The following is a 26,954-nucleotide window of genomic DNA, read 5'->3' as shown; positions in this document are numbered from 1 at the left end:
CTTCAACATGCCTTTCATAGCAGACAGAGATTGGGAATATAAAAGGTGAGATATTATTGAACCAAAATAACGTCTGGGAATTTGTGACATAAATTCCTAGGTTTTTAAAGCCCATCAATTGCAACTTAAGATTTGGAATCCTCACAGGCTCTAAGAGGGATCAGTGAACCAGGTAAAAAAAGGAAAGCCAGTTTCCTTTTAGGCCCGAGGTCTGCACAAACTGATTTGAGATCTCCATTATCTGGTGACCAGAATCACATATCTGACTGAGAAAGCCCATGAAATTATTTGCATAGAGCAATACATAATCTTCAAGCTCCTCCGATCAGAAGAAGCTAGGTAGAACCACAACCTATAAACCTGTTGATTACATGAAATAATGATGAAGATGGGTAAGTGACATTAACTTAACCAATCTGTCAAAGTGATCTATCACGTTATCGATATGACTAAGGTCCTGATAAAAGTCCACTGATGTTTAGAGACACCCATGGACTGAAACATGTCGACCACTGAAATCATCATTATATATGTGCGGTGGACCATTCACACATCTACTAGAGCACCGCACACTGTTTTTAATCTTACCCCATCCTGACGAATAAAACAAAAGTACAGGATAGGAGGTGTTTTTAATTTATCATTTTCTCCGCTAACACTATCAAAATCACGACCGTCAAAGAACCAGATGGACTGCCTCCAGGTGGAGGAAGGTTGACTGCCTGGAGAACGGGAAACTCAGGCGGAAAATAACCCAAAGATAAAAACCTAACCATCTCAGGCGGAGAACCAAGATATACTGCTGCCCACGGATTAGAGTGCATGAGGGCCTTTGTATAACACTTATAACCCCAAGCTGTTTCAAGGTAAACCTGTTCTGGTCACAGTGGATCAGAGAACGCATATGTGAAAGCAGCCGATTGGCCAATCCATTGGCAAAAAAGTTTGTTTCTATATTAATCAAGGAGATGTACCGATATGAAGTGCATTACTTTACTGGTTTTCTTGATTTCATCACAAATGTGATGACAGCCTTTCTGAGGGGAGTAGGAAAGATTCCATCTTCGGTTGCTTGGATGAGCAAATTAGTCAGATGTGCTATTCATTTGAAAGAGAGATGACAAAAGGGGTTCTACCAGTGGTGCTGGAACAATGTAAGCTCGGGACACGAACTCACTAAAATTGTAGAAGTTCTAAAAAAACAATGGAGCTTATTTACAAGGAATTGACATTTACAGGAATTAACACAGCGTGGTGCCGAAAGCCATTTGGCTTCGCCACACTGCGTTAGTTCCAAAGCACAGGGATGTGTCATATCTACAAATATATGATGGGTCCCTTTACGCTCCCCTGCCCTGGCGCACAATTAGCTGGCATGCACTGATGGATGCACCCTTGCACCATAGTGCAAGGGAGCCTTTGTTGAGGGGAGTGACTGTTTATGTGCAGGAAGGTGTCCCTTTCTGCACATAAACAATCTGAAATGGCATTTTGAAACTTTCATGTGTGCTGCAGAATGCAGCACACATAGAAAGAGGAAAAAAACGAGGAGAAATTAAAACATTTCTCCTCGGTGCAACTCCCTACGCCTCCCCTGGGGAGGCGTAGCATTCTGAGGCCTTTCCAGATTTATGATTTCTCGTAAATCTGGAAATGTGGCAGAAGCCTTGGGTGTTGCGTGGGAACACCCGCAGCAACACCCATTGCACTCCCCTTTCACGCAAAGTGTTGCGTGTAAAGGGGCCATACGTAGAAGGATACGAAAAGTCATGCAGAGTAGCTTTACGTGTCCTTGTAAATATGAGGCAGCAGTTTGTGCTGCCGGTGCGTCACAAAATATTGCGCCCCCATCGGCATAAGGAGCTTGTAAATAAGCCCCCTGGTGTTACAGAACAAGGATGTGCAGCAAGTGAGCAAAACACTGTGCAGCAAGTGAGAAAAAGACTTCAAGTGTCGAGCAAGGAGGGCGAATGCAGTGCTAGTCCGAGACATTTCTTTGTGAAAGTATCATTCAATGGGGCATCACATTGCAATACCCTATCAACTTTTACTTAAAAAACAGGCATATTTAAAAGAGACCATTAACAAGCGAGAGGATTTTAGCAATGCGCGCCCACAAGGGTAAAATAAATGAATTTTGGTTTGTTGTCTCAATATACTTCAAACTTCGATGCCACCACATCCATGGATTAAAAGACCCAAAGGAAAATGAGCCTATGTTTTCATATTTATACTTTAAAAATAAACCATTTTTTTACAGAGGTATCCTTCATGTGCCTCACTCATTCATTCTCCATAGGACTCGCTCTCAAGAGTGCCAAAAATGTGTTGTCTCTAAAATGTAGTTATAAACAAAAACAAGCAAATGTGTATTTGTTTGTGAGAACGATTCTCTGTACTTTTCTTAGTTACCATTAACTTTTCACTGCCTTGGAACAAACAGCGAATGCTGCATGAAATGAAAATTGATTGAATGAAATAATTGTTTTCCATTATCTTTCTGCACTGCCTCCTACTCTGGAGGTGCGGCAGCACCTGATGCACCCCAACATCCTATGAAGAACAAAACACAGTAGGGCCTCAATTATGAGGTTTTGCCATAGGGCAGTGCCACAGGCCTTCCTGCTGTGCTGCCCTACCACAAAAGAAAAGGGCAGGAATGTGCTGTTTTCCCTGCGCCAGTGGACAACGGGCTGCCGTGGGCCACTGCAGGCACCTTTGCACCATGCTGCAAGGGTGCTTGCATTGTGGGGATGATTCTTTTTGTGCAAAAAGGGAAACCTTCCTGCACAAAACCGATCACAAGAGGCTTTTTACTCTTTCTATGTGTGCTGGGGAGGTGTTAGTTTCTGGCGCTGCCACAGAGTTATGATTTCTTGTAAATCTTGGGCAGTGTGTGTCAAAAGCTGTGGATGTTGCTGGTAACGCCACCAGTGGCACCCATTGCATGCCCCTTTAATGCAGGAAATGGTGCAAAAGGGAACAATATTTATGAAGCAGCATTAAGCCAAACAAAAGTGTAAATAGTTCAACCACAATGGAACGAAAATTACCACTGGGAAACAGATTTAACCAAAGATAAATGTTTTCATTATTTCAAATTAAGCCTGTCTTTGCCAAACAATACAAACTGAGATCACTACCTATCACACTAAAATGTAGAAGACTTATATCACAATTATTTGGCGTTACAATATAAAACACAGAAGATTCAACAAGTATTTTAACAGTCCTCATTGGAAAAAAGACTCCTTGTCTGTCTGCTCTGAATTTACTTCCTCAAATGAGGTGGTCGTGAAGTTCACCTGATGAGAAATCGACCCAGAGTTAGTCACAGTTTTCCAAAAGGGAATGGTGGAAGTGGACGAATGAAAAATGTATTTCAATGGGACTCCTCTTCTGGAAAGGTTGATGCATTTTAGCTGTTGTGGTTTAGGACTTCCTCAGGACTAAGAAAGACAAACTTGAGCCATGTTGTACAGAACTGAATATAGTGTGAAAGAAAAAGCTTGTATCAGCATCACAAATCCTGTATACAATTAGAAATGAATCCCGGCAGCCACTGTAAAGTTGTCTCCCTTGATGGGACTGGAGGGCACTAGGTCCCCTTATCGTGAAGATGCCCAGTGATTCCATCAGTCGTCTACGCAATGGGTGCGCTGGATGTCCAGCCAGTGCACTCTAAATTCCAGAGGCCCCTGAGTTTTACTTCAATATCACTGGGGCCAGGATTCTTCTGTGTTAAAATATACGGAAACACTTTTCCCATATCCACCTCTTGAGATCTTAAGGCATACCATTTCTTATTCCTCTAAATCAAATAAGGAGGGGTATAATGGTGAATATACAGGTCACCTCTGTGTGATCTACAGCTTCCCCACTACTATACAGATTGGCGTAAACGGAGGCGAATACGTCAGCCACATTGTGTGTTCCTGTCATGTGGTCCCATATAGCAGTACAAATCTCATAAACATGACTAAAGAGCTCGCCTCTCCTAGTCAAGCCACAAAGAAAGTTCAGAGCCTTGTTCTCATGTTCATATACCCCAATACTGAGATGCAAACCAGAGGCCCTTTGCTGTGTCAGTGAGAAGCTGATTGAAGTAATCTGGGCACCCTCCATTTCTAACAGTGTCTCTAGATCGCCTAAATTCACGGTGTCATACCAGGAGGTGAGCCTCTAGGAATGCACACGTTTGTTTCTTGTATATTTTGATGCATGAAATAGAGCCCATTCTCCGAAGCACTGGTTGGACGCCTTCCTAGAAGATTTCTGGGGATACTACTGAGCCCATTTTTATTTAGAAAGTGGGAATCAGATTCTTCAGTGACTTGGAATTCCTTGCTGGTGAGCCACCACTCTGAGGCTCTATATATGTCGGTCCAGGGTTTTAGTGTGTCCCAGTGTGAGGACTGTTCACCAGTGATCAGAAATTTCCATTGGAAGGATGTTCACATAAAAGACATGAGCAGATAAAGATATAAACTGGTATTGAATAGAGGTAACCTACTATTTTATATTGATTCTTTTTATTTTTATTCAACTTTTCCCTAAAAATTTTATTTAATTTGTAATTAATTTAACTTATTCTCCTAATATTATATGTATGCAATCAATTTAAAATGTATTTTTAATAGCTAAACCTTCAAAGTATTTATTTTATAAAGATATTATCAAATCCTTCAAAATTTCTTTTTTATTAAATACTTTAAATTCTCATTTAGATGAATATTTTTAACTTTATTTCAACAAAAAATGGTGTTGAAGCCCCACCAAACTCCTAATCTTTATTTAATACTTTACCAAATGTAATTGATTGCATTTTTTAAAAAATAAATGTAATTTCTATTTAATTTTTAAGCAAGACACCAACATTATTTATTCAATTTTAAATTCATAAAATCACGTTTTTATTAATCACACAGTCCCCAAAATAAATGTTTATCTTTGATGAGTTAGACCTCATAGATGTGGTGACCCATAAGTGTACTATTTATGTAGTGGGGGTGATGTACTAATATGGTGATGCAGCTGATATGATGTTAGTTAGATGTACTCAAGTCCACTGGAATTATGTGATTCTGCAGCTTTTTTTGTATAATTTTGGCTTTGCTAAATTAGCCTTCATATACGGCATAATCTGCAGATTATAACAAAAATAATTGGTTCCTATCTCAAATGGATCAAACGTTAGTAAACATGTTGCGCCATATATTCAGGCTAAGTGGAAGGCGGTTTGCAAATGTTAACTGGTCATCTTTCAGATGCTAATTTCTGTATTTGGATGTTAAACTGGTACTAATGAGGTGAAATCTTTGCTCACACAGTATCGCCATGTGCAACAATGACAAAATATTGTTGTAATACTATGCACAAATGTGCTGCAATATGCCGCATAATTATGGCTTTCATGCCGCACAAATTAGTCAACCCTGCTGCATAATTTGGTACTACCCTGTCACATAATTCAAGGCGATGATGGACGGAGCCTTGAAACTTTTTAGACACTCACCCCCAGTCACTGCCTGGGTTGAAACCATCATCGTTTTTTTGCTCACTTTGCCACCCCAGTTCAAACACAGCTATATGCAAATCAGTCTTGACCCTGTGCCTCATGGGAACAGGCCAGCCAGAACTGCCAAGCCATGTCTTCCCTGGACCGGAAACAAGCATTCTGGAACCAGTTTTGGGCTAACAACCCTCATCAACCAGGCTAGCTTGAATCCAGTTGCAAAATGAGGAAGGGAACCACGTCTGGGCATGCCTTGCCAACTAGGGTGAACAAAGCAAACACAAGGAGATGATGGACGGAGAGCTGAAACTTTTCAGACACTCATCCCCAGTCACAGATCTGGGTTGAATCCATCATCGTTCTTTAGCTCACTTCACCATCCCAGTTCAGATACAGCTATATGCAAATCAGTCTTGACCCTGTGCCTCATGGGAACAGTCCAGCCTGAATTAACAAGCCATGTCTTCCCTTGACCGTAAACAAGCGTCCTGGGACCGGTTTCGGGCTAACAGCCTTCATCAGCCAGGCTAGCTTAAATTTAGTGTCAAACTGAGCAAGGGACCCACGTCTGGGCATACCCTTAGCATAATTTTGTGCTCCCCTGCCACATAATTCCAGTTGCCCTGGATATACTCTTAGGAGAGAATCAAGCAATGGCGGGGCTTCACCGCATAAACACCCAACATGCTGTTCGTAGTGTGCAGGGAGGAGCAGAGACAGCCTTTCCTGAGGGTGCTGTGTATTGAGGAACAGATGAGGAGAAGCAATGCCAAGTCTTTGAATGGGAAAAAACAACAGTGACACAGCCGTAGGAAGACCTCCAACATGTCGGTGGTAGGGCAGTGCATTCCCTGGAACTGGCCCATCAGGGGGCAGCAGAAGCTTGGTATGTCAGTTGTTGCCTGGCCAAACATCAGCTTGTGCAAATCCAGAATAGCTGAGTTGGGCTTCTAGTAGTGAACTTTATCATATCCTCTGCCTTCAGACAGCATAAATCATTTTTTATATATAAATTAGTTTTATTATTTTTTTTAAATATGAAAAGACGTAGGACTTGTACATTACCGGAGAGTAAACAAACATTCTCATCCAAGCGTCAAGATCATGATCCTATCAACAAAAAATAATGAATATAGAACTGCAAAGAAAAGTCTCTCCTAACATCCCTGACTTCTACCCATCCAATAAACACACAATGGTCTTTAGTGTCAAAGGATCAAGAACTTGAAGAAGAAGAAGTTATCGTAGACCACGATCAGTCAATAATTCCATGGTATTGGGCCCAAATCATGGATCATTGCAATCCCTACCAATATCTGGTGCGAAGTCACTTTACATTCCTACATCAAGTGCACCTTCTCCTTCTGTAGCAATGGTTAACGCATGATGCCGCCGTTGATCACTACCTTCCTTACCTTGCAACCTATTACTCTCAATCTCCTAATGCAAGAAGCATGCCAAATCCGCAATGCAACCTTCAACTTGCCCCATGTATGGAGCAAGGGATGGAGATCAGCGTACATCACCACCCTCCTCCACGCGTGGCAGCAAATGGAGTACAGGTACACCTCCAGCCTGGCATAGCAGGTGTCAGAAGACAGGATAACGCATCAAACGCACCTGCTTTGGTCCACGCAATCCCGGGTGGTGGGTTTCCTTCCGCAGAGCATTGAAATTCCACATCCTGGCCTTCTGTCACCTCCTGATCAGTGGGAACCACAAGAAACCGTGGCACATCTATGAAGTGAAAACATAGGCAATTTTAAGTGTCTATTTTTATAGGTACAAAATACATTTCCCTATTATGGCAAGAAAGTAAAATCGGAAAAAAGATGTTTTAAGGTCCAACAAAAAACAGCACTGCTGGTAACCACCTACACATCACACCCTCTCTAAAAACCTAATTTGGGTCAACGAATCAAAGTGAAAACTAAATCTGTGGATATGCAAAAACCCACAGTGAAACGTTTTTGATTAAGTGACGAAGAAAAGATTCAAACTATGTTATACTTTCTTAATATCTTAGCCACCTCTAGAACATGAATGTTCATCATTTGCAGCAGTTTATGCAGCCAAGAAAAATATATCACACAAATACTGTTTTCAAATATTTCGCTATTATTCTTATGCAAGGGTGACATTTATGCATTTTCAAAAATAGTACATTTATTCTCCGTGGAATCCTTGTGGGAACAGTGGATGTTAATTATCTAGAAGTTTTAGAAACATGGAATTTCGATTAAACAATATGGAAAATGGTGTAACTAATTGGGGAAAAAATCTGCCCTTATGAAATGTTATAAAAGTTGTGTAGAAGTTTTAAAAAAACATTATAATGTTAAGAAATATAATGCTGGGGTTGATGATAAATTGGAGGTTTAAAAGCCCTTGGATTGTTCATAAAAGAACATTTTGCGGAATAAATAGAAATGTAATAAGCATTTATTTCTGTATTATTAAATTCCCGTTCTGTGGTTCAATAAGCTTTTTGGGAGGCTGGATCTGCAAAGTAAGCTAATTTTAGTTGGAAAGTAATCAGACATAGAGACAATGATTGGGGATAGGACTTCGTGATTCATTTTCCATGATTGCTGAGTGGTTCTAAAACCAAAGGTTAAAAATAAATACAAGAACATCATGGTTGGGATGGTGTCAATTATGTGATTCGCATCTCTAAGACAAATATAATTTTGAACACTTGCCATGGACTTCTTTCGTCAGTCGTGGTTTTCTATGGGTCATATTCTATCTTACTTAGGGCCCGATTCACAGAACTAACTTAGGACAAAATCCTAAACTTACTACTTTTGGTATTCACAGAAGTTAGGATTTTGTCTTAAAACAGACTTAAGACAGACTTAAGTTAGGATTCTGTCTTACGTCTGTCTTCAGTCTGTCTTAAGTCTGTCTTAAGACAAAATCTTAACTTCTGTGAATATCAAAAGTAGTAAGCTTAGGATTTTGTCTTAAGTTAGTTCTGTGAATCAGCCCCTTACTTATTTGGTTGATTAAGGGGCTTTTGTTAATCCACGCATTGTGCCAAAGATGGTTGTTTCTGGTCACGCATGTCATGTCACGTTTAGGGCAGCATGTGCCAGTGTGCATTGAGGTTTGTGTTTCTAAACTGGTTGCTCATAGTATTATTACCACCATTTAATGTCCCTTATCGCACATTGTGCTAACCTCACTATGACATGTGACTCTACGTGAAAAGAATGGGTCTTCGCTAGTGTCCAGTCGTTCTACGCTGTTGAACATATGTATAAAATTCTTTCTTATTACTGTGATTGATTCCACCCTCTATTCATCTTCAGTTGGTACAGGAATGTTCCATGTTATATTATATGTTTACTGAATTATCTTAAGGCATTAACCCCTTGTATGCTCATGACGGAGCCGCTCCGTCATGAGCATCGGCTGAGCTGTGCTCATGACGGAGCGGTTCCGTCATGGCCCTGCGCCTGCGCGGCGCGTTCTATTAAGTGGGCGGGCCATGACGGAACCGCTCCGTCATGAGCACAGCGCAACCGCGGCTCGTGACTGAGCGGCTCCATCACGAGCATGCGAGCGCCGCTCGGGCCCCCCCCCCCAGCGCTGCAGCGGAATTGCCGCCGCAGCGAAGGGGTTAAGGAGCATGGCCTGAGGAGAGTCACTGGTGATGGGCCACAAACCTGGGGATGAAGTCCCATGTGGTTGCACTATTGCTTCCTAGAAATATCCTACCCCTTTTATTGTTGTTATTCCCACAACTGTCCTTTGGCACCCAGAAAACTCCACATACTAATAGGTGCATGGTCTGGGTGTCTTAGCAAGTGGTACTGGAAGCCCCTAGGTTTCTTCATGTTATGCACTAGTGAAAATCTGTAATTTCTAAAGCTGCACTTTTTATATTAGATGGAACCAAACTGAATCAAATGCAACCCAAACACTAAGGGCTTATTTACAAGCCTCCTGCGCCGCCGGTGCGCCACTTTTAATATGGGAAAAAGTGACGCACCGGCGACGATAGAGGTTTGTAAATAAGCGCCCTCAGTTTCCTGGCACCTGAGGTTCAGCCATGCTATTGAGGATGCTCTGCTTTGCCTTTACCTTGCACGATGATGTGTGCCGAAGCCTGAATTGAGCCCTCGCTGTTGCTGGCGTTGCAGTTGTACTGTGCTTGATCAGAGAAGGTGACGTTCTGTATGTACAATCCCCCGGAGGGCGTGAAGGTGAAGCGGGCATTGTCAGTGAGTGGTGAGCCTGAGTCCGAAGTCCACACAATGCGGGGGCGGGGGTGACCCGAAACCCCACATTCCAACGTAATGCTTTCCCCAACGAGCACTTCCGTGTTCTGTGGTTGAATCACGAAGATTGGCTTTGCTGAAAAAACCAGAACATATTCAGTTGTATAGGATCAAAATGTCACATTGCAACCACTTCAGAGCTCCACAAGGCACTGGGAATAGCATTTGTTACCACGCATGCCAAAACTACGGGTGGCTTAACAATGCAGTCAATATCAAGACTGTGTTGTTACCACGAGTTCCATTACAATGCAAGTCATTACAACGACTTGCTTTAGAGAAGCGCTGGACTTTGCAATAGTTTAAATTACAATTACAACTCCAGTCGGTGTGTCGGTAGGTAAGGTGTTGGACTTAAAATCCAACACCAGTCCAACACTGCAATACCTAAAGACTTGTGTTATAATGGAACTTGTGGTAATGTTGCAGTTGTGTTACTGACTGCGTTGTAAAGGCACTACGATGTAATGCCTGCATTTTAATAGATGTTTCCCAGCACTGGGGAATATAGAAACACAAAGTTAATAGAAGAAAACGAAAGAAAACATGCAAATACTGTGGAAGAGCACATGTGCATCACGGTGTGTAAAAAGAGTCGCAAGTTGAGGGCAAGAGTCAGTGAGCTGCCTACTAACTTGCACTGGACTTAGAAAAAGAGTAGCGAAAGAGAGTGTAGCACTGAGGAGTGCAGACCTACTGCTTTAGATGTGGATTCCCCGCCGTGCTTTATTTGTGAAAAAATAGGTTCCAGGCACTCGTCAGGAATCCATTGCACTTTGCACCAGCCCATGACCCGTGCTAGCGCTGCCAATGGCAGTACCTACACAACTACTGAGCATCACAGGCCTCCAAGTGTGACAGTGTAGACTATTCAAGGACACAGAGCTATAAGATTGGCTTGGAAGGTAGGCATTTTTAAGGTAGATTGAATTAGTAGACAACTATTGTTTTGCTTGTCTCTATATTAGGCAAACAGTTCCAAAATGTGACAGGCTTTAATAAGTGCCTGTGTTGACAATGAAGTGCTGTGTGGAGCCCTGGAAAACCACCTGCTCAAATTAAGCACTAGATGATATGTAACTGATATAGAAGCCACCCACCTCTAATGTGTGCACCCATCGCTGGCTATAGTTTGTCAGCGATAAAAAACCTCCCTCACACTACGGCCTTCTTCATAGATGTGCAGAAACCGCATTAGGTTCTGGGACTTATCATGAACAGCTGTGCAGGCTAGGCCCAGAGCTGGCACCAACGTTTTTGCTGTGTCTGAAGTGCAAACATTTAACTGGGGATTTCTCTGGCCCAAAGCATGAGCTGCAGACAAGGAGATGATGCTGTGGATGGTTTGTTAGTGACAGTGAAGCTGCCTGCCTCTGAGATGTGGAGACACGCTGCGTTGGGAGGAGATACTATGGATGGTTTGATAGTTATAGAGAACCTCCCTGCTGGTAGAGAGTGCAGACGCACTGCTTTAAGAGATGATGCCATAGATGGGTTCTTAGGGAAACAGAAGCTCCCTGCGTCCGAGCGGGTTAGACCCACTGCTGTAGGACCTGGGGCCTGAAATGGTTTACCCATGGTAGAAGAGTTCTGTATCCCTAGGACACAGGCTCCAGTGCTGCAGATGGTATGATAGTGTTAGAAAAGCCTTTTCTCTCTGAGCTTTGCAGACACACTACACCCAGTCTTGGTGAGAAGAATATTTGTTAGTGATAGAAAAGCTCCCATCCTCAGACGCGTGCAGATACATTGCATCAGGAAGGGCACAGAGGTGTAATGAAGGTCCCTTTGGCACATAGGGCCTTCATCCTTCAGGGTGCCCCAATTGAGCTTAAGGTCTATGCTTTTCTGTGAGATATGGGAGATCCAGTGGCCCCTCATTGCATTCCACAGGGTAGTCCACTATTTTGTTTATCTTCACTGGTCAGGTATTGGTATAGTTTGTTAGTGACAGAGAAGCTTCCTGCTTGTAAGGTGTGCAGACACACTGGTGCCGCAAATGGTTTTGTAGTGCTAGACAAGCTTCTTGGCTCTGAGGTTTGCAGACACACTTCTTGAGACCCCAGTGCTGCAGATTTGTTAGTGACAGAGAAGCTCCCATTTCAAATACCAACACTCACTAGGGCTCCCAAAGTAACGGAGCAAGACCTCTTGGGTCCGGACACCCCCGGCAATGTTCCGGGCCATGCACTGATAGACCCCTTTGTCGGACTCCTGGGTGTCTTGGATCTGCAGGGTTCCATCATCGAGCAGGTGCAGGCGGTCATGATCTCTCATTTCGATCTCGTTACTGGAAACACAAAAAGAGATGGCTGAGTCTCAATGGGTCATGAACAACACTTAAAAACATTTACAACATGCATACTCAAAGCAAACACAAGTTTCATTGCACTAGCTTCCTGCTGAGTCTTCTAGTATTTTTGCACCCACTTTACTGAAGGGGGCTAAGCATGGGGAATAAGTTGTGCAATCTATGAGTTGTCCAAATTTTGGTGGCGTCATTACTCCTAATGGCAGTGTTTGCACGGGCAAAGGCCACCAGTAGGCACCTGGTAGTAGTTGGTAGCAGAGGCACAGGAGAGAGTGCAATTTGCTCTAAACTCCTCATAAACTCTGGGCCTAGATTTACTAACATTTGACACAACTCAACGCAGCAAGACAACTTGCTATGCTGCGTCAAATGGAGAGAGCGGGAATGTGCCATATTTACTAGGATATGGATAATTTCCTCTCTCTCTCTGTGCTAGTTCACTCAGTGCTGCCTAGTGCCGATGCAGGCGCCTTTGCAACATGGTGCAAGGATGACTGAGTAACAGTCAGGATTGTTTTGATGCAGGAAGGAGTCCTTCTTGCACAAAAACAATCCTAAGAGGCTTTTCCCTTTTCTGCGTGTGCTGCAGAATGCAACACACATAGAAAAGGAAATAATGAGGATAAATAAACGTATTTCTCCTTGTTACACCTATGTGTGCATGGCCTAGCATACTGACGCATTCCCAGGTTTACTGTCCTTAGTAAATCTGGAAAAGCACCAAAATCCAAGGGTGAATGCGTGGGAACGCCCACACTCCACTCATGGAACGCCTTCCCAAAGCAGAGTAATGCAATGCAGTGATTTGTGCTGCCTTGCGTTACTCTGGATTTACTAAGCTACGCTGAACAAGGTGACTTTGCATGGCTTAGTAAATATCACCTAAGCCTTTGCATTGTGTTGTTGTCGCCTTGAATGATGTAAGGGCTTTGTAAATCTGGGCCTAGTTTTAGATTAGGCACGAACTGCATTTACGTCGATTTTAGCACTAGCGAATAGGTCTAAATTGCTATGATTGTATTTTTGCAGGATTGTGTGAGTGGAGAGGATTTGCTTATCTTATAAAGTAAAATGTGTTCCAGCAAGTGTCCAATCCAACCTATTCTCACCAATGGCTCCATTTTCAATGTTAATTTTCCTTTGCGCAGAAAGTTCTTCAAAACTAAGGGCTCAATTCACAAACGTTAACCTTTCTGAATGGGATCTTAGACTTCAGGTCTAAATTTAGACTTCAGGTCTGAACTTAGACTTCAGGTCTAAACTTAGACTTCAGGTCTGAACTTAGACTTCAGGTCTGAACTTAGCTTCAGGTCTGAACTTAGACTTCAGGTCTAAACTTAGACTTCAGGTCTGAACTTAGACTTCAGATCTGAACTTAGACTTCAGGTCTGAACTTAGACTTCAGGTCTGAACTTAGCTTCAGGTCTGAACTTAGACTTCAGGCCTAAACTTAGACTTCAGGTCTGAACTTAGACTTCAGATCTGAACTTAGACTTCAGGTCTAAACTTAGACTTCAGGTCTGAACTTAGACTTCAGGTCTGAACTTAGCTTCAGGTCTGAACTTAGACTTCAGGTCTAAACTTAGACTTCAGGTCTGAACTTAGACTTCAGATCTGAACTTAGACTTCAGGTCTGAACTTAGACTTCAGGTCTGAACTTAGACTTCAGGTCTGAACTTAGACTTCAGGTCTGAACTTAAACTTCAGGTCTAAGTTTACCTTTGTGGATTGGGCCCTTAATATGCAGAGGTGGGTGGAATTTTGGGTTGGCTCGTTAGATCGCTTGAAAATCATAAAAGGCTGGCTGAGCTGTTCCGTTTTACATATAAACGTTTTATGAAATATCTCTACAGGAAAACAATCTCCTGACACGTATTTTCACTTTCTTTCAAACTTGCAATTGTTAATCACTTAATTTCATGAGCTTTTCGTATAAATCCTATAAAAAATGACACTCAACTCATTCCGGCTTTCTGGAAGGCGTTATGTTATGCCATGTTATTCTTGCATGCCATTGGCATAGGGTTGCTTTATGGATCCCATGCTTGGAATATTTGCTGACTGGGTTTTTATGCCCCTTCTTGCTGGATTCCTCAGTAAGGGTACACCTTTCTTCAACCTGCATTTCATTTTTCAATTATACTTTTCTACTTCTCAGTCCAAACGCAAAATGCCCATTCACAGATGTGACACAATGACTTGCTTAATGAATATTAATTAGGGAGGCTGCTACAATTGACTACGAACATCGGGTTGGTGACATGGAAAGGACACCAGGCCTCCATCTTTGTGTTCTCATTCCCAAATAGAATTTTTTTTTTTTAAGACTTTGTCCCCTAAAAGGACAGATGATGCTTTTAAGAAAGTTAGCCAAGACCTTTTAATTTTACTAAATTTATGTGTTTACTATACTTGCCGATAGGTGATTTCAGTCAGCCTCCTCCATCCATTTTGTTTTTTATTGCGTCATTCACATTTTTCTTCCACCCACTACAGCATACAGCATTGGTGATTGGGGTAGCCTGTTTCGGCAATTGGCTAACTTGCCTGTTAGGTTGGCATTTCGCCCTTTCACGGGAGATACATCCACAGACAAAGGGGCTGCGTTCAGTGCTAGGAACAACTGTGAGAAAATGTGATCTTCGAGAGCAAAAAAGTATTTTTCCTTTCCTTTTAGCCAAGGGCCCGGTAACTTCACCGTGATAAAACAAAACAAGCACTGACAAAGCCAAAAGACTGGACGGCAGTACCAGACCTAGTGACTTTACAAATGCTTGTTTACATGCACTGTTCTGAAAAGGAGGCTCATATAAAGCCTCAGACATTCAACAAGCAAGTGCATAGATAAGAATGGGTGACTTATATATGAATGCAATGCTCAGTTTATTTTGGGCTAGCTTTGCACTATATATATTCATGTAGCATTTACATATGTGCATGAATAAATAAAATATTTAGGGAAATATGTACGTTGGCTTTGATAATTTCCTACTGTGATACTCCAAATTTTCGCTTCAGTCCAGTGTATGACAATGTAAAGTTCATATGGAACCAGCACTTTACTGCCAGTGGAGAGGACCCTCAATAAACCTTTCAAAGGTTGACAGCTTCTAAGAAGTTGTGGCCAGATTCAGATCATATTCAATGAATCAAGAAATAAAAAGATCACGGTTCAGCACTTCCTGGAGTGAAATGGAAGCATTTATCTTTTTAGCCATTGCGGTATTGCGGATTCTTCTGTCAGCGGCTTGGAAAGACTCAAATGCCCCAACCTTTCAGATGTGGCTGGCTAGGCTTCTCTGTATCCATAATATTGAATCCACACTGTATTTGCATAAGGGTAGGAAACTACGTGAGCTTGGTTGCAAAATATGGGCATCCCTGAAAGATTGGAGGGATGGGCAACTGTAACTAATCTGGGTTAAGGCATGTCTACTCGGTTTTATGTCTGCAAATCTCTCTCGGATATATTTTATTGGATTCCCTGCAAATGTTTGAAATTCCTCCCCCCTATCTATATCTATATTTATATCTTTTTTATATGTATCTATTTATTGTAAGATAATGAATTGTGTTATGATATTTAGTGATCTTCTGGAATTCTGTAATTTCTTGTATTATAATTATGACTATCCTTTACTGTTTTTTGTACCATATAAATTCTCAATAAAAAAAAAAAAGGAATGAAGTGATCGTCTGGTTTACATCACCATTCAAGGTACAGTTCATGTCAACAACCATTTCATGTTACTTCCCAATAAACCTTTCTTTTAAATGGTGTGATTAGTTGAAATTATAATCACATTTAAGTGAATGTGCTTTCCTTAACTATGGTCAAAGTACAAGCAGAGTTGTCAATTCCCATCTCCTCTTATTTTCTGGATTAAAGACATTTATGAGATATTCACACTGCATTGTTCTACTGACGATAACTAAATTAGCCTTTTCAAGTGAGTTCATAAAACGTAATCAAGGAAAAATCCATGTTTAATACTTTTGAATGCATTATTAATGCCCCAAATACATTCTATGTGAAGGGTTTCCTAGATCTTTAGTAAAGATAAACTGTGTATATTTAGCTTGTGGCCTAAAGATATATTTATCAAACCGAGATAGCCCTTTATGAATGACGAAAACACCCTAAAGTGGAAGTGGTCCTCGACTGCAGGACCATGGAAGAGGGTGAAAGATATAAGATTTTCTTTCTGGTATTTCTGCTTGCATGTAGGCATTGTAGACAGATTTTGTATCTTCGCCCTGGGTTATTGTTTAGGGACTTCCAGGAGCTCAGAAGGCCAAAGAGCTGTCTTAGTCCTGGATGAAAGGTAGTATTTTATTTTATAAAGCCTTCAAGTTTTAATGAAACTGTGAATTGCTTTTTCTAGTTATTGATTTAGTAAAAGTCATTTTTTCACCATTTGTTAATAGATTGTGGCATATTTTCTCCTAAACTGTATGTTTAACCACTTTTATTAATGAGTTACTTGGGCAGTACCATACTATTTACGTAATATAAATCGTCCTTTTTTATTCTATGCACACACTGCCAATGTACTGTTTTGCCAAATGATTGAACCTTTATTGTTGTAAGTCAAGGTGTTTCTTTTCAGGATAGGCAGAGTAAAATTTGCAGGGCACACTACATGGCCTTAGACTACAGGTGGTAAATTAATTGTTTATCTTTGGGATTATTTTTGCAAAAAATATTATATGGAGCCCTAATCTTAAACCAGGTGAGAAAACAGGTTTCCCAGGAAAAACTTCTAGAATGTGATTACTGGAAATATTTATATTACTAAATTATGCCACTTTGAAATTCCCACAGATTGCATTCATTGTACTGTATTTTCCTTGTAACTGCATTAGTGTTCTTGATCAAGTAGTGATTGCAAACTGTACATATAATGAAAGATGTGAGAATTTGGCAGGCAGGTGTGATATTCGGATCCCCAGCCATATTATAACATTGTATCTTATGGAAGGGGATCCTGGGTTAACTGCGTTTTATGATCACTGAGGTAATCTCAAACATTACAGAGACAATCATATTTCATCATGGGATGGTTGATAGCCAGATTGCCCTACCAAAAAACAACTTTGGGCTTTTATTCCTGTGAGAGAGAACTGCGTTTCCTACTCGTTTCCTAACACTTGGTTACAAACAACACAGTAATTGTAACCACCATAATGATAAATATATTCTGATTGTAATTTAATACCCAGCGTTGCTTATTTTATTCTCTGTTGATACTTTGATTGAGTATTGTATTGTATGACTTCTACTTTAAGGATGCTACTTTTTATTTTCTGCATATATTTAAGGTATTGTTAAAGTGTTGTTCAATTAACTAAATAACAATACTGGATGGATGGTCGGTCCTTACTGAAACTGCTAGAACTGTGTTATGCAGTATCTATTGCCAACCTTCACCTGCCTGCGTTGAACAAAGTCTTATCTGCCCATCCACGCTACCCTGGAGAGCCAAAACCCAACATACTGGTTAGTAAACAAATACTAAGGCCCACATGCATCAACAATGCAATTTGCGATTCCTTATTAGCGAAAAATAAGGATTCGCTAATAAGGAATAGCAAAAGGCTATGCATGAAGAAATCGCAAAAAAATGGCGATTTCTTAATATTCCTTAATTGCGATTCGCAAATTGCGAGTTACAATTAAGGAATACCTCCTTATTCATTCCTATGGGCCTAAAGGCCAATAGGAATGAATGGGAAGACATTCTCAATTTGCGAATCGCAATTAGCGAATCGCAAATTTAGAATGCAATTTCAAGGGTGCAGGGGTGTCCAAAGGACACCCTGTTGCACCCCTGAAATTGATCTGTGCACATATGTTGCGCACACACATGCCCTTAGGGCATGTGTGTGCGCAACATGAAACTTTGAAAAATGCACAAAAGTGCATTTTTCAAAGTTTTTGCAAATTACCATGAAGTTGAACTTCATGGTAATTTGCTGCTCCTATTAGCGAAATCGCTAATTTTGTTACTTTGATGCATTGCATTTAAGGAATCTCAATTTGGGATTCATTAACCCCTTGCGTGCGGCGGGAATTCCCCGCCCATGCTGACTCCGCCTTGCGCGGGCGGAGTCATGACGGAACAGTTCCGTCATCAGCACAGCTCACCCGTAGCTGATGACGGAACCGCTCCGTCATCAGCATGCAAGGGGTTAAATGCAATCATGATTTAAGGAATCTCAATTTAGAAATTCCTTAAATTGCGATTTTTGCATTTGGGATGATGCATCCCAAATGCAAAAATACCGGTCGCAAAGGGGCAGATTCTGAGAATCTGCCCGTTTGCGACCGTTTTTTACTTTGATGCATGTGGGCCTAAGACCCAACATAATGGTTAGAAGAAAAATATATATTTACACGCTTGAAAAAAAGCCTGTTGGTGACTATGATATTAACCTTTTACAGATGCCCAATGCCCTATTTTGTACTCTCCAAACTGGAAGGTGGTCACCACCCGGTATCAAGCAGCTACAGCTCTAGGAGCATTCAATTGCAAAAATTCGAAAATTCAACAGTCAGAACCCAAATTTTAACACATTTAATCCATAGTAATCCATATTTGTACTCAAAAATTGTTTTCTGTTCATACAACAATAGTGGCATTCCACACTTGTGTTTCTACAGAAATGCCAGTCCAGGCCTTATATTTTAGCACGTCAGAATTTATACTTTTAAACTTTATACACTTTTTCAGGGGGTTTCTGTTGAAAGACCTACATCTCACCCTCAAAGACTCGCCAAAGGTCCCAAGGCCAGAGGGAGCTTTTTCTAACACACTACCACTATTGTTTTGTGCCCTGCCTCACAAATATTTTTCATTAAAAAAATTGTAGAATTAATTACCTGTTGTGTAACCAGATGATCTCCGGTTTTGGGTTACCCTCTGCCCGACAAGTGAAGTACACTGTGTTTCCCTTTGTAACATCTACATCTTGCGGCTCCAAAGTAATGCGTGGTTTTTCTAAAAAACATAAACAGAAAACACATTTGCGGCTTAGAAGCAAAGAATCACATAACAGTTTTTGCAGTTGTGATGCCAGAGTCTAAGCAAGGGTTCCAGAGTGTGTCTGGACCTCAGTGGAGTGTCTTCTGTGCCATTTCTCTGGGAGGGGTCTCAGAACTAAAATGATGTCAGAGTCAGGAAGCTGATTCCAAACCCCAGGCCTGAGTCTCAAAGCCCTGGATGTGCCTGAAGAACTAGATCATGGGTGCTGCATGCCAAGTATGCCATGCCATGAACTAATAGCAGTCACAAAGCATACCTAGCACCTTACAAGCGGACTGCAAGAGACTGGCACAAATGCAAGAAACTAGCTATTGGTGCCAGACACTTGGTGTGATTCTCAGAGGTTGGCACAGATCTGTAGGAAAGAAAATGGCTTCTCTGATTTCCTCTGGACTCTGGGACCAATGAAAGGTGCATAAACCACTCCAAAAGCATACACTGGGGGCATATTATCAAGCCCCTATTGCCACCACAACATCACTTTTTGTGACGCAGGGGTAGGTTTTTGAGTTTTCCACAAAAAGGGATACACATGCACTTTAAGAATGTCAGAATGTATCTATTTATGAGTCATGTTATGTTATGTTATGTTATGTTAGTATGTATTTATTAAGCGCTCGTATGCCCGGGGGCTTCATGGCGCTATAGAAGAGAACACAACACAGCAGTTAAAAGATGGTAATAATAAAACTCAGCAGTAAGCCTGTGAGAATAGCCAGGTTTTAAGGGAGTGTCGGAAGCTAAGAAGGTTACCGCTCAGTTTCATTTGAAGGGGAAGGGAATTCCAAAAGGTGGCTGCGAGATGGTCAAAGCAGCTACCACCTAGGCGCTTCCTTTTGTAAGATGGAACAATCAGTAAAGATTTTTGAGCGGACCGAAGATTTCGGGGTGGATTATATCTGAGAAACAGATCTTTTATAAATTTAGGGCCGGAGTCTTGTAAAGATTTAAATAGGATGCACCCTGTTTTAAATGTGACTCGCTGCGCAACAGGCAGCCAATGTAAGTGTTTCGACCCAGGTCTAATAGATTGCCTTTTTGGAAGTCCCAGAATCAGTCTGGCAGCCTGATTCTGGACCAGCTGAAGACGTTTTAACTCTCCAATTTGGAGCCCCAAATAGAGACTATTGGAGAAATCCAGTCGAGACAGGACCAAGGCAATTATGACCTGGATGAGGGCGGCCTGTGAGAGAAAGCAGGCTATTTTTCTTATTTTTTTTAATTGAAAGAAACTGGAGGAAACTACCGCGCCTACCTGTCTTTTCAGAGAGAGATCCTCGCTAATTAATACTCCCAGACTTTTAACTGAGGATGATCTAGAAGGTGGAGCCCCCATGCTAGATGGCCAAAAGCATGGGCTCATTATACCAATAACCATTTATATAACACCTACTAATAAGTCTTACTATTACCCAAAGAAGCACTTATTAGCAACTTCAGCATGATGAAAAATGGAGGAAAAAAAATTTCCAGTTTGGAGAGTATATTTTTCGTAAGTGCTATCAGGACAGAGCCCGGCTCAAGCCAGCACGCGAAATCATTGCCACTGAGCAGCAGTTTAATAAGGAGACTAAAGAAGAAGTAAAACACGGTGTGCATCCTAATATTTAATATATGTAATAACGAATTGCCCTATTTTGTCACTAATCCATAGCACACAGAGATGGTGCAACAATATAATAATTAAAGTAAGAGATGCTCTTCTGATATAATTGAATGATGACATTATGACCCTTCTTGTTTCCTCACACATTCCGTCCAAAGTGCGTGATTCCCCTTAACACACAAGGCTTGTTTCTCAATTACTGAATAATTATTTAACCTCTTTAAGCTGTAATTTCTTGCATCTGTTCTTATGATAATGGGTCATTTGATATCAAATGGTTAAAGATATGGAGCTAAGGAAATCTCACCCTTTAATTTTTCAAACTCGCTTTCACAACGCACGCACCACGAAGACAACTTTGGAGCATATTACCAAGCAATAGCAATAATTATCACTATTGCTTGGTTAGAGACGATAAATTACCGCTGAGCTGCGGCGATTTTTATCGCAGATAAGCCTTGGTATTACCAAGGTTTATCGCAAATGCGATACAAATCGTCCGCAATGCATGAATATCGCTAAAAAGTCAGCGATATTCATGCATTGCCGAGCTAATGCTCTTAGCCATGTTATCCACCTCCCATTGGATAACATGGCTAAGAACTGCTCAGGGCAGGTGTTAGCTTTTGGAGATATTCGCGCTTAGCTATCCTAGGAGATAGCGATGTTAGCGACTGTTTCCAGTTGCTAACATCTTGGCACGCCCACTTTGCATGTCATTAGTGATAAATATCACTGACATGCAAAGTGGGGCCCAAGATGGTCGCTATCTCCTACTAGCTGTCACTAACTGGTGTTAGCGACAGCTAGGTAATAGGGAGATATTTTATCTCCGCTTTCTTGGCTTTTAAAGCCAAAAAAGCGGAGATAAACCCCCTTGATAATATGCCCCCTTGTTTTTCAACAAACTTCACATAGCACGTTTCTTCCAAAAAATCAAGCAATGAATTTGGTGTAATATTCAGCCATTCCCAAGAATGAGCGTAGCCGCTCTTTATTTTTGGGACTAGGTGCCTCCTGATTTGCCCTTGCTAAGCTCTCTTTGGTTCGCACCGCATTACAATCAATATGATGACACAAATAATCAACCCTATTAGTACCTGTGTGGCATTATCTGGCATTAATGGCCAAAACACTTCTTTTTAGGATATCCAAAACCAACTTGAGAGCATGATCATAGTCTTGACAATCCTTTCCATAAAATAATAGGTCATCTTGAAAGTATGTGATATTCTTTACATTCCCTAACAATTGCTCCATCACCCTCTGGAACAACGCAGTACCCGAAGCAAGTCTGAAGGGTATGTGATAAAACCTGAACACTCCTTCCAGTGTCACAAATGAGGTTAAAGGTTTAGATTCACCATCAAAAACTATCTGAGCCCACCTGCCTTCCACGTAACATCAGTTTGAAACCCATCCTTCCACGTCCCATTAGTTGCATGTAAGCTCAGGACACAAAAGAACCCTCTGATCAAGGACCATGTTCGAAATGCTTCAGGGTTTTAAATATAACAAGATGATCATTTGGGGAGAGGATGTGGCCTAATGGCTAGAGCTGGAACCTGGGGGCCCAGGTTTGAGTCAGGGCTCAACAAGGTGTGGTTCTGGGCAAATCACTTAATCTCTCTGTGCCTAACAACATTAATGTGCCTGTCAGTAACACAACTGGTGCTCATGTAAAGCGCTCTGATACCCTTGGTTCGAGTTAGTGCTATATCAAACTCTCCCCCGAAAAATTGAAATTTTAAAAAAGGAATGGAAAACGCTCTTAGCCGATGCGCCGCAGCGCAAATTCCGGCGCGTGGGGAGGAATTTGACGCGTGTGCAGATCGAACGCCCCCCGGCCGTCCGACGCACATGCCCACTGTGACGTCGAACGGCCGGGGGGCGTACGACGCATCAAAGAGGTTAAGAAGAAATGTTTTCAAGCAAAGAGGAAACCACTTACTGAGGTGATCTAAACACTGTTTGAATTAAAACAACAGTCTAAAATATAGAGATTTGAAAAATAAGTAACTTTCTGTTTATTACTTATAAATGGGTCAGTAAATTTGCTGACAGCAAGCCGTAAATTAATGGGGGCTTACCTTTCTACAGACAGGCATACTGGCAAAACTGGGAGCAGGAGACTCAGACACTGGGACACTGAGACTGATACTGAAAACAGATACATGGGCACTGAACAAAACAAGCAGGGACAATAGGGTGGGGGCGCACATACAGTGGGACTGGGAAACACAGAGCCTGGGACAAAGATCCAGAAGACACATGTCTTCTCGAAAACCAGCAAGCAAGCTGAAACACCCACCCCTGCAGCCGACAGCACTGGAAATCCATACCATTGTCACCAGTTCCCTTTACAGACACCAAGTAATGTAACACCTAATTCACAGGACCTTTGGCTGTGAGTATTTCTTGGAAGAAATAGAACACTGTACATATTGTGTGAAGAGTGAAACTAAATGAAAACAAATGTAAACAATACACTCTAGAGAGTCCCTTACCGCAGTTGAATTCCTGGGCTGTTATGGTGGTTATCGACCTGCCCTGCAGCCTTCTGGGATACTCGCAAGTGGCAGCGGTCTGGGTGTTCCCCTGTTCTGCAAACCTCCGGAGCAGCTCTGCAAGCCACATCATGTCACAGTCACAGACCAAGGTGTTGGAGTCTAGACGCCTGGCCAAAAACAGGATGGTGGATTACTGAGAAGGCGGCTGTGGTGCACCCAGTAGTCAAGTCAATTCCCTATTAAACAGTAAAGGCCTGATTACTACTTTGGTGGGGAGGCAGCGGGCTGCCATGCCAGCGCCCCGCTGCCACACCACGAAAGCCATACATACACTGCCTGCCAGATTAGTAGTATTTTCCTGGTCTGGCGGGCAGTGCTTTGGCGGTATCAGGCGGTGAACCATAGAAAGGCACTACAATGGGAACGCTAAAGCACGTTCCTGCACGGCATAGACTGCTAAGTCCATACTGTGCAAGAACCGGATGTGTATGCAGACAGGGGGGCAGACCATGTGCCCCCTCCTGCATGCATCCATATGGTCCTGTGGCATAGAAGATGCATACTTGTCAGCTCACCCTCGTTTGGAGGGTGTCAACCACTTTTTAATACTATTCACCTGACTAACAAAGAAAAGGGCTCCTTATAACTTAATGGAGTCACCCGCTTTTCAATCCTATTCCATCCTTCATAAAAGTGTTCTTTCCATAATGACCTTGATGTAATCACCCTGTTAAAATGCCTGGCTTTGCCTGCATTATGAGTCAATAGGTTAACAGGTCTGATGACGGAGGGTAAGAGAGCATTGCCCAAGTGGTGTTTGTTCTAAGAGGGGCACTCACACGTTCAGAGAGTTAAAGGACTCGGTCACCCATCTAAAACATTACACATGGAACATATATCAGTCACTTTGGAACACAGTCATAGCCTGACCTCATCACTATGGAAACAATAACGGATATGTTTCATCCCCTTGTGTAGGGCAAAAAGACTTTAAAAACAAAAAGCGGGGCCTTTCACAAACTTAGAAGTAGGGCTACCATTTTGTATTAACTGAGGGGCACAGAAACACAGGCAATGTGGCATTATGGGAAATTAAATTCATTTTTTACAAACATTATCATGTTAATGAACCAAATAGCTCTCTGCTAGGGATTGCTTACAAATTCTACACAGCTTGCCTCCTCTGTGTGTTCAGTCGTCTCTCTCTGAAACCTGGGGCGTGTACTAAATGTACTACAATGTGTTGAGACAAATGGGGAGAAATGAGTACAGTCCCAGGAAATCCTAGAAGCCTGGCCACTCTGATCTTGCAGCAACTTGCATTCTCATAGGAGCTTATTTACATGCCGCATGTGCAGCGGTTGCGCCACTTTTCCCCATATTAAAAGTGATGCACCGGCGGCGCAAGTGGCTTGTAAATAAGCCCCATGGTATCACCAATGTACCCAGTCAGGGACTGGTAACAGACCGCCACAGACTTTGGAATCCTCGATCCGCAGAAGAAAATACTGCCGCAACGCGGCTTACTGGGATAGGACTATTTGAATTCCTTACCCAGCCATTGGCTCCTTACGCCCTGAGGAAGCCCCAGACCGGATGGCTAATGTAAAGGGTCGAAACAAGATTTGGTCATAAATGTTCTCACTGTGCTACATAACACGACAAAATACATTGGAATTGACGCCAAAGAACACTTGATTTCTCTTACTCGTTCCGATACATCTAAAAGTACTTCAACAATAATGGGGATGGGGTTACCCATTGTCATGAACGAGTGAACTTCACCAGATTAGCTCTATTGCTACTGGTTCGCTGAGGCCTCAGACCCATTAGCCCCCTACCCTTTGAACAGGGACTGGTAACATGATCATGTAGCATTGTTTGAGAAAGATATCACCCCCTGAATCATATTTAGTGGCAGTTATCATGACCATGTGAGACATTAAGGGGCAAATGACATCACCTTGGGGCACAATTAGTGAACAATGCCATCACAAGGGGCATATTCAGAGTCTGCTATCACATCCATGGGACACAGTCAGAGGAAAATGACACCTCACCATGGGACACAAGCAGGGACAGAGGCCATCACTTTGACGCATGCTGCAGACACATAGCGTCATCGTGAGGCCGAGTCGAATACAGGTGGCATGCACCTAGTGAAGGATATCATCACCATGGGATATCATCCTAACGCACAATCAGGGGCAGATGTCACCTAGTGGGACACAATCAATGACCAATACATCAGTTTTGGCCAAGTCACAAACTAATAGCATCACAGGGGAGCTCAGCTGGGGACAGAGGGTCTCATCCTGGGGCACAATTAGTGAAAGATTTCAGCACAAGGGGAATAGTCACTAACACCACAACCTGACTCATTCAGTGAAAGTTTGCGTCATCTTGTGCCGAATCAGTGAAAGTTGACACTAACATGGGGCACAAACATGACTGATAACATCACCGCGAGGCACAATCAAGAACAGATATCCTCACCATGGACCCCGTCAGTGGGTGCTGTAATCTTATTACAAGACCGGAGGCTCCATTATGCATTCTTTTTCAGCAGTTCGTTCCTAATTAGTTGTTACATTGAAAGAAAACCTACAAGACTCCTAATGCTCTTGGAATAAGCAACATAGTGAAAGGCCCCACTAATGCATAAAAAGAGGCCAACAAACCAGCAATCCTTCTTTTCTTGCTGCTATAATCTAAGAAAGGTTAAATACACATGCGCCAGCCTTTCATGGTTGATTTGCCTCTTTAGAAATACATTCTGAGGCTTGTGTGACAGGCCTGGGTTGTTTGCTCTTAGATTACAAGTGCGGAGTGGGATTCGAAACTTGTTCCCTTCTTTTTGTTTTCAGATTAAATACTGTAGTGTATTTCAATCAAGAATTTGAGCAAGCAATTCCCTTACCAATTTTGAAATTAGAAACGTCTTATTATTTAAAAGTAAAACCCTCCAATTATGTGTGTGTATATATATATATATATATATATATATATATATATATATATATATATATATATATATATATATATATATATATATATATATATATATATATATATATATATAATATATATATATATATATATATATATAAATATATATATATATATATATATATATATATATATATATATATATATATATATATATATATATATATATATATATATATCAGTAACTATAGCAAATAATTTTGATGATTACAGGGGTCAGGGTGCTGCATTTTGTGAAGATGAAATAGTCAGGAAAACCCTATGTGGGTTTATTGATGCATCAATCTAAAATAAGGCTTCTGTATCCCCCCCACCCCATCGTGTGTGGCAGCCCGGGCACACACACAGCCGCATCCGAGCACTTCACAGGTCTATAAAAGACCATTTGCATGTTAATGAGGCCTTGCTGTTATTTCACCCCTTCTAAGAGCCCCTGCAGCTCTACTCTGCCTATTGATTAAAGATTCAGCCTCCCCCCACCCCGACATTTTTTCTTAGTACCCCAGAAATGTGGCTCTAGTTGCGCCTCTGGGGGAGCCAATGGTGGGGGGGGGGCAAATTGGGGCTAAGTCTGTTATGAGCATATTTTGCCGCTAGTGCAAGAGTCATAGAAAGACATATTTAGATTGCCTGGTGTTGTAAATAAATAATCCAAAGTGTAGACCAGGTGG

The 26,954-nt window shown here is 41.7% G+C and overlaps 1 protein-coding gene across 1 annotated transcript in view; it reads right to left on the bottom strand.

The window, feature by feature from the left end:
- Positions 1 to 26,954, bottom strand: part of LOC147706323 (peroxidasin homolog) — a 191,176-nt gene that overhangs the window by 76,788 nt on the left and 87,434 nt on the right. The window contains exons 7-11 of the mRNA XM_086932802.1: positions 23,272 to 23,441; positions 18,996 to 19,113; positions 11,922 to 12,091; positions 9,605 to 9,877; positions 7,136 to 7,252 (exon numbers count right to left, since the gene is read on the bottom strand). Of these exons, the coding sequence (XP_086788928.1) occupies positions 7,136 to 7,252; positions 9,605 to 9,877; positions 11,922 to 12,091; positions 18,996 to 19,113; positions 23,272 to 23,441 (848 nt within the window). The remainder of the gene's footprint in view (positions 1 to 7,135; positions 7,253 to 9,604; positions 9,878 to 11,921; positions 12,092 to 18,995; positions 19,114 to 23,271; positions 23,442 to 26,954) is intronic.

The sequence above is a fragment of the Lissotriton vulgaris genome, chromosome 7, assembly GCF_964263255.1.
Source record: "Lissotriton vulgaris chromosome 7, aLisVul1.2, whole genome shotgun sequence".
NCBI classification, from domain to species: domain Eukaryota; kingdom Metazoa; phylum Chordata; class Amphibia; order Caudata; family Salamandridae; genus Lissotriton; species Lissotriton vulgaris.
This window is presented reverse-complemented; position numbering and strand designations above follow the sequence as displayed.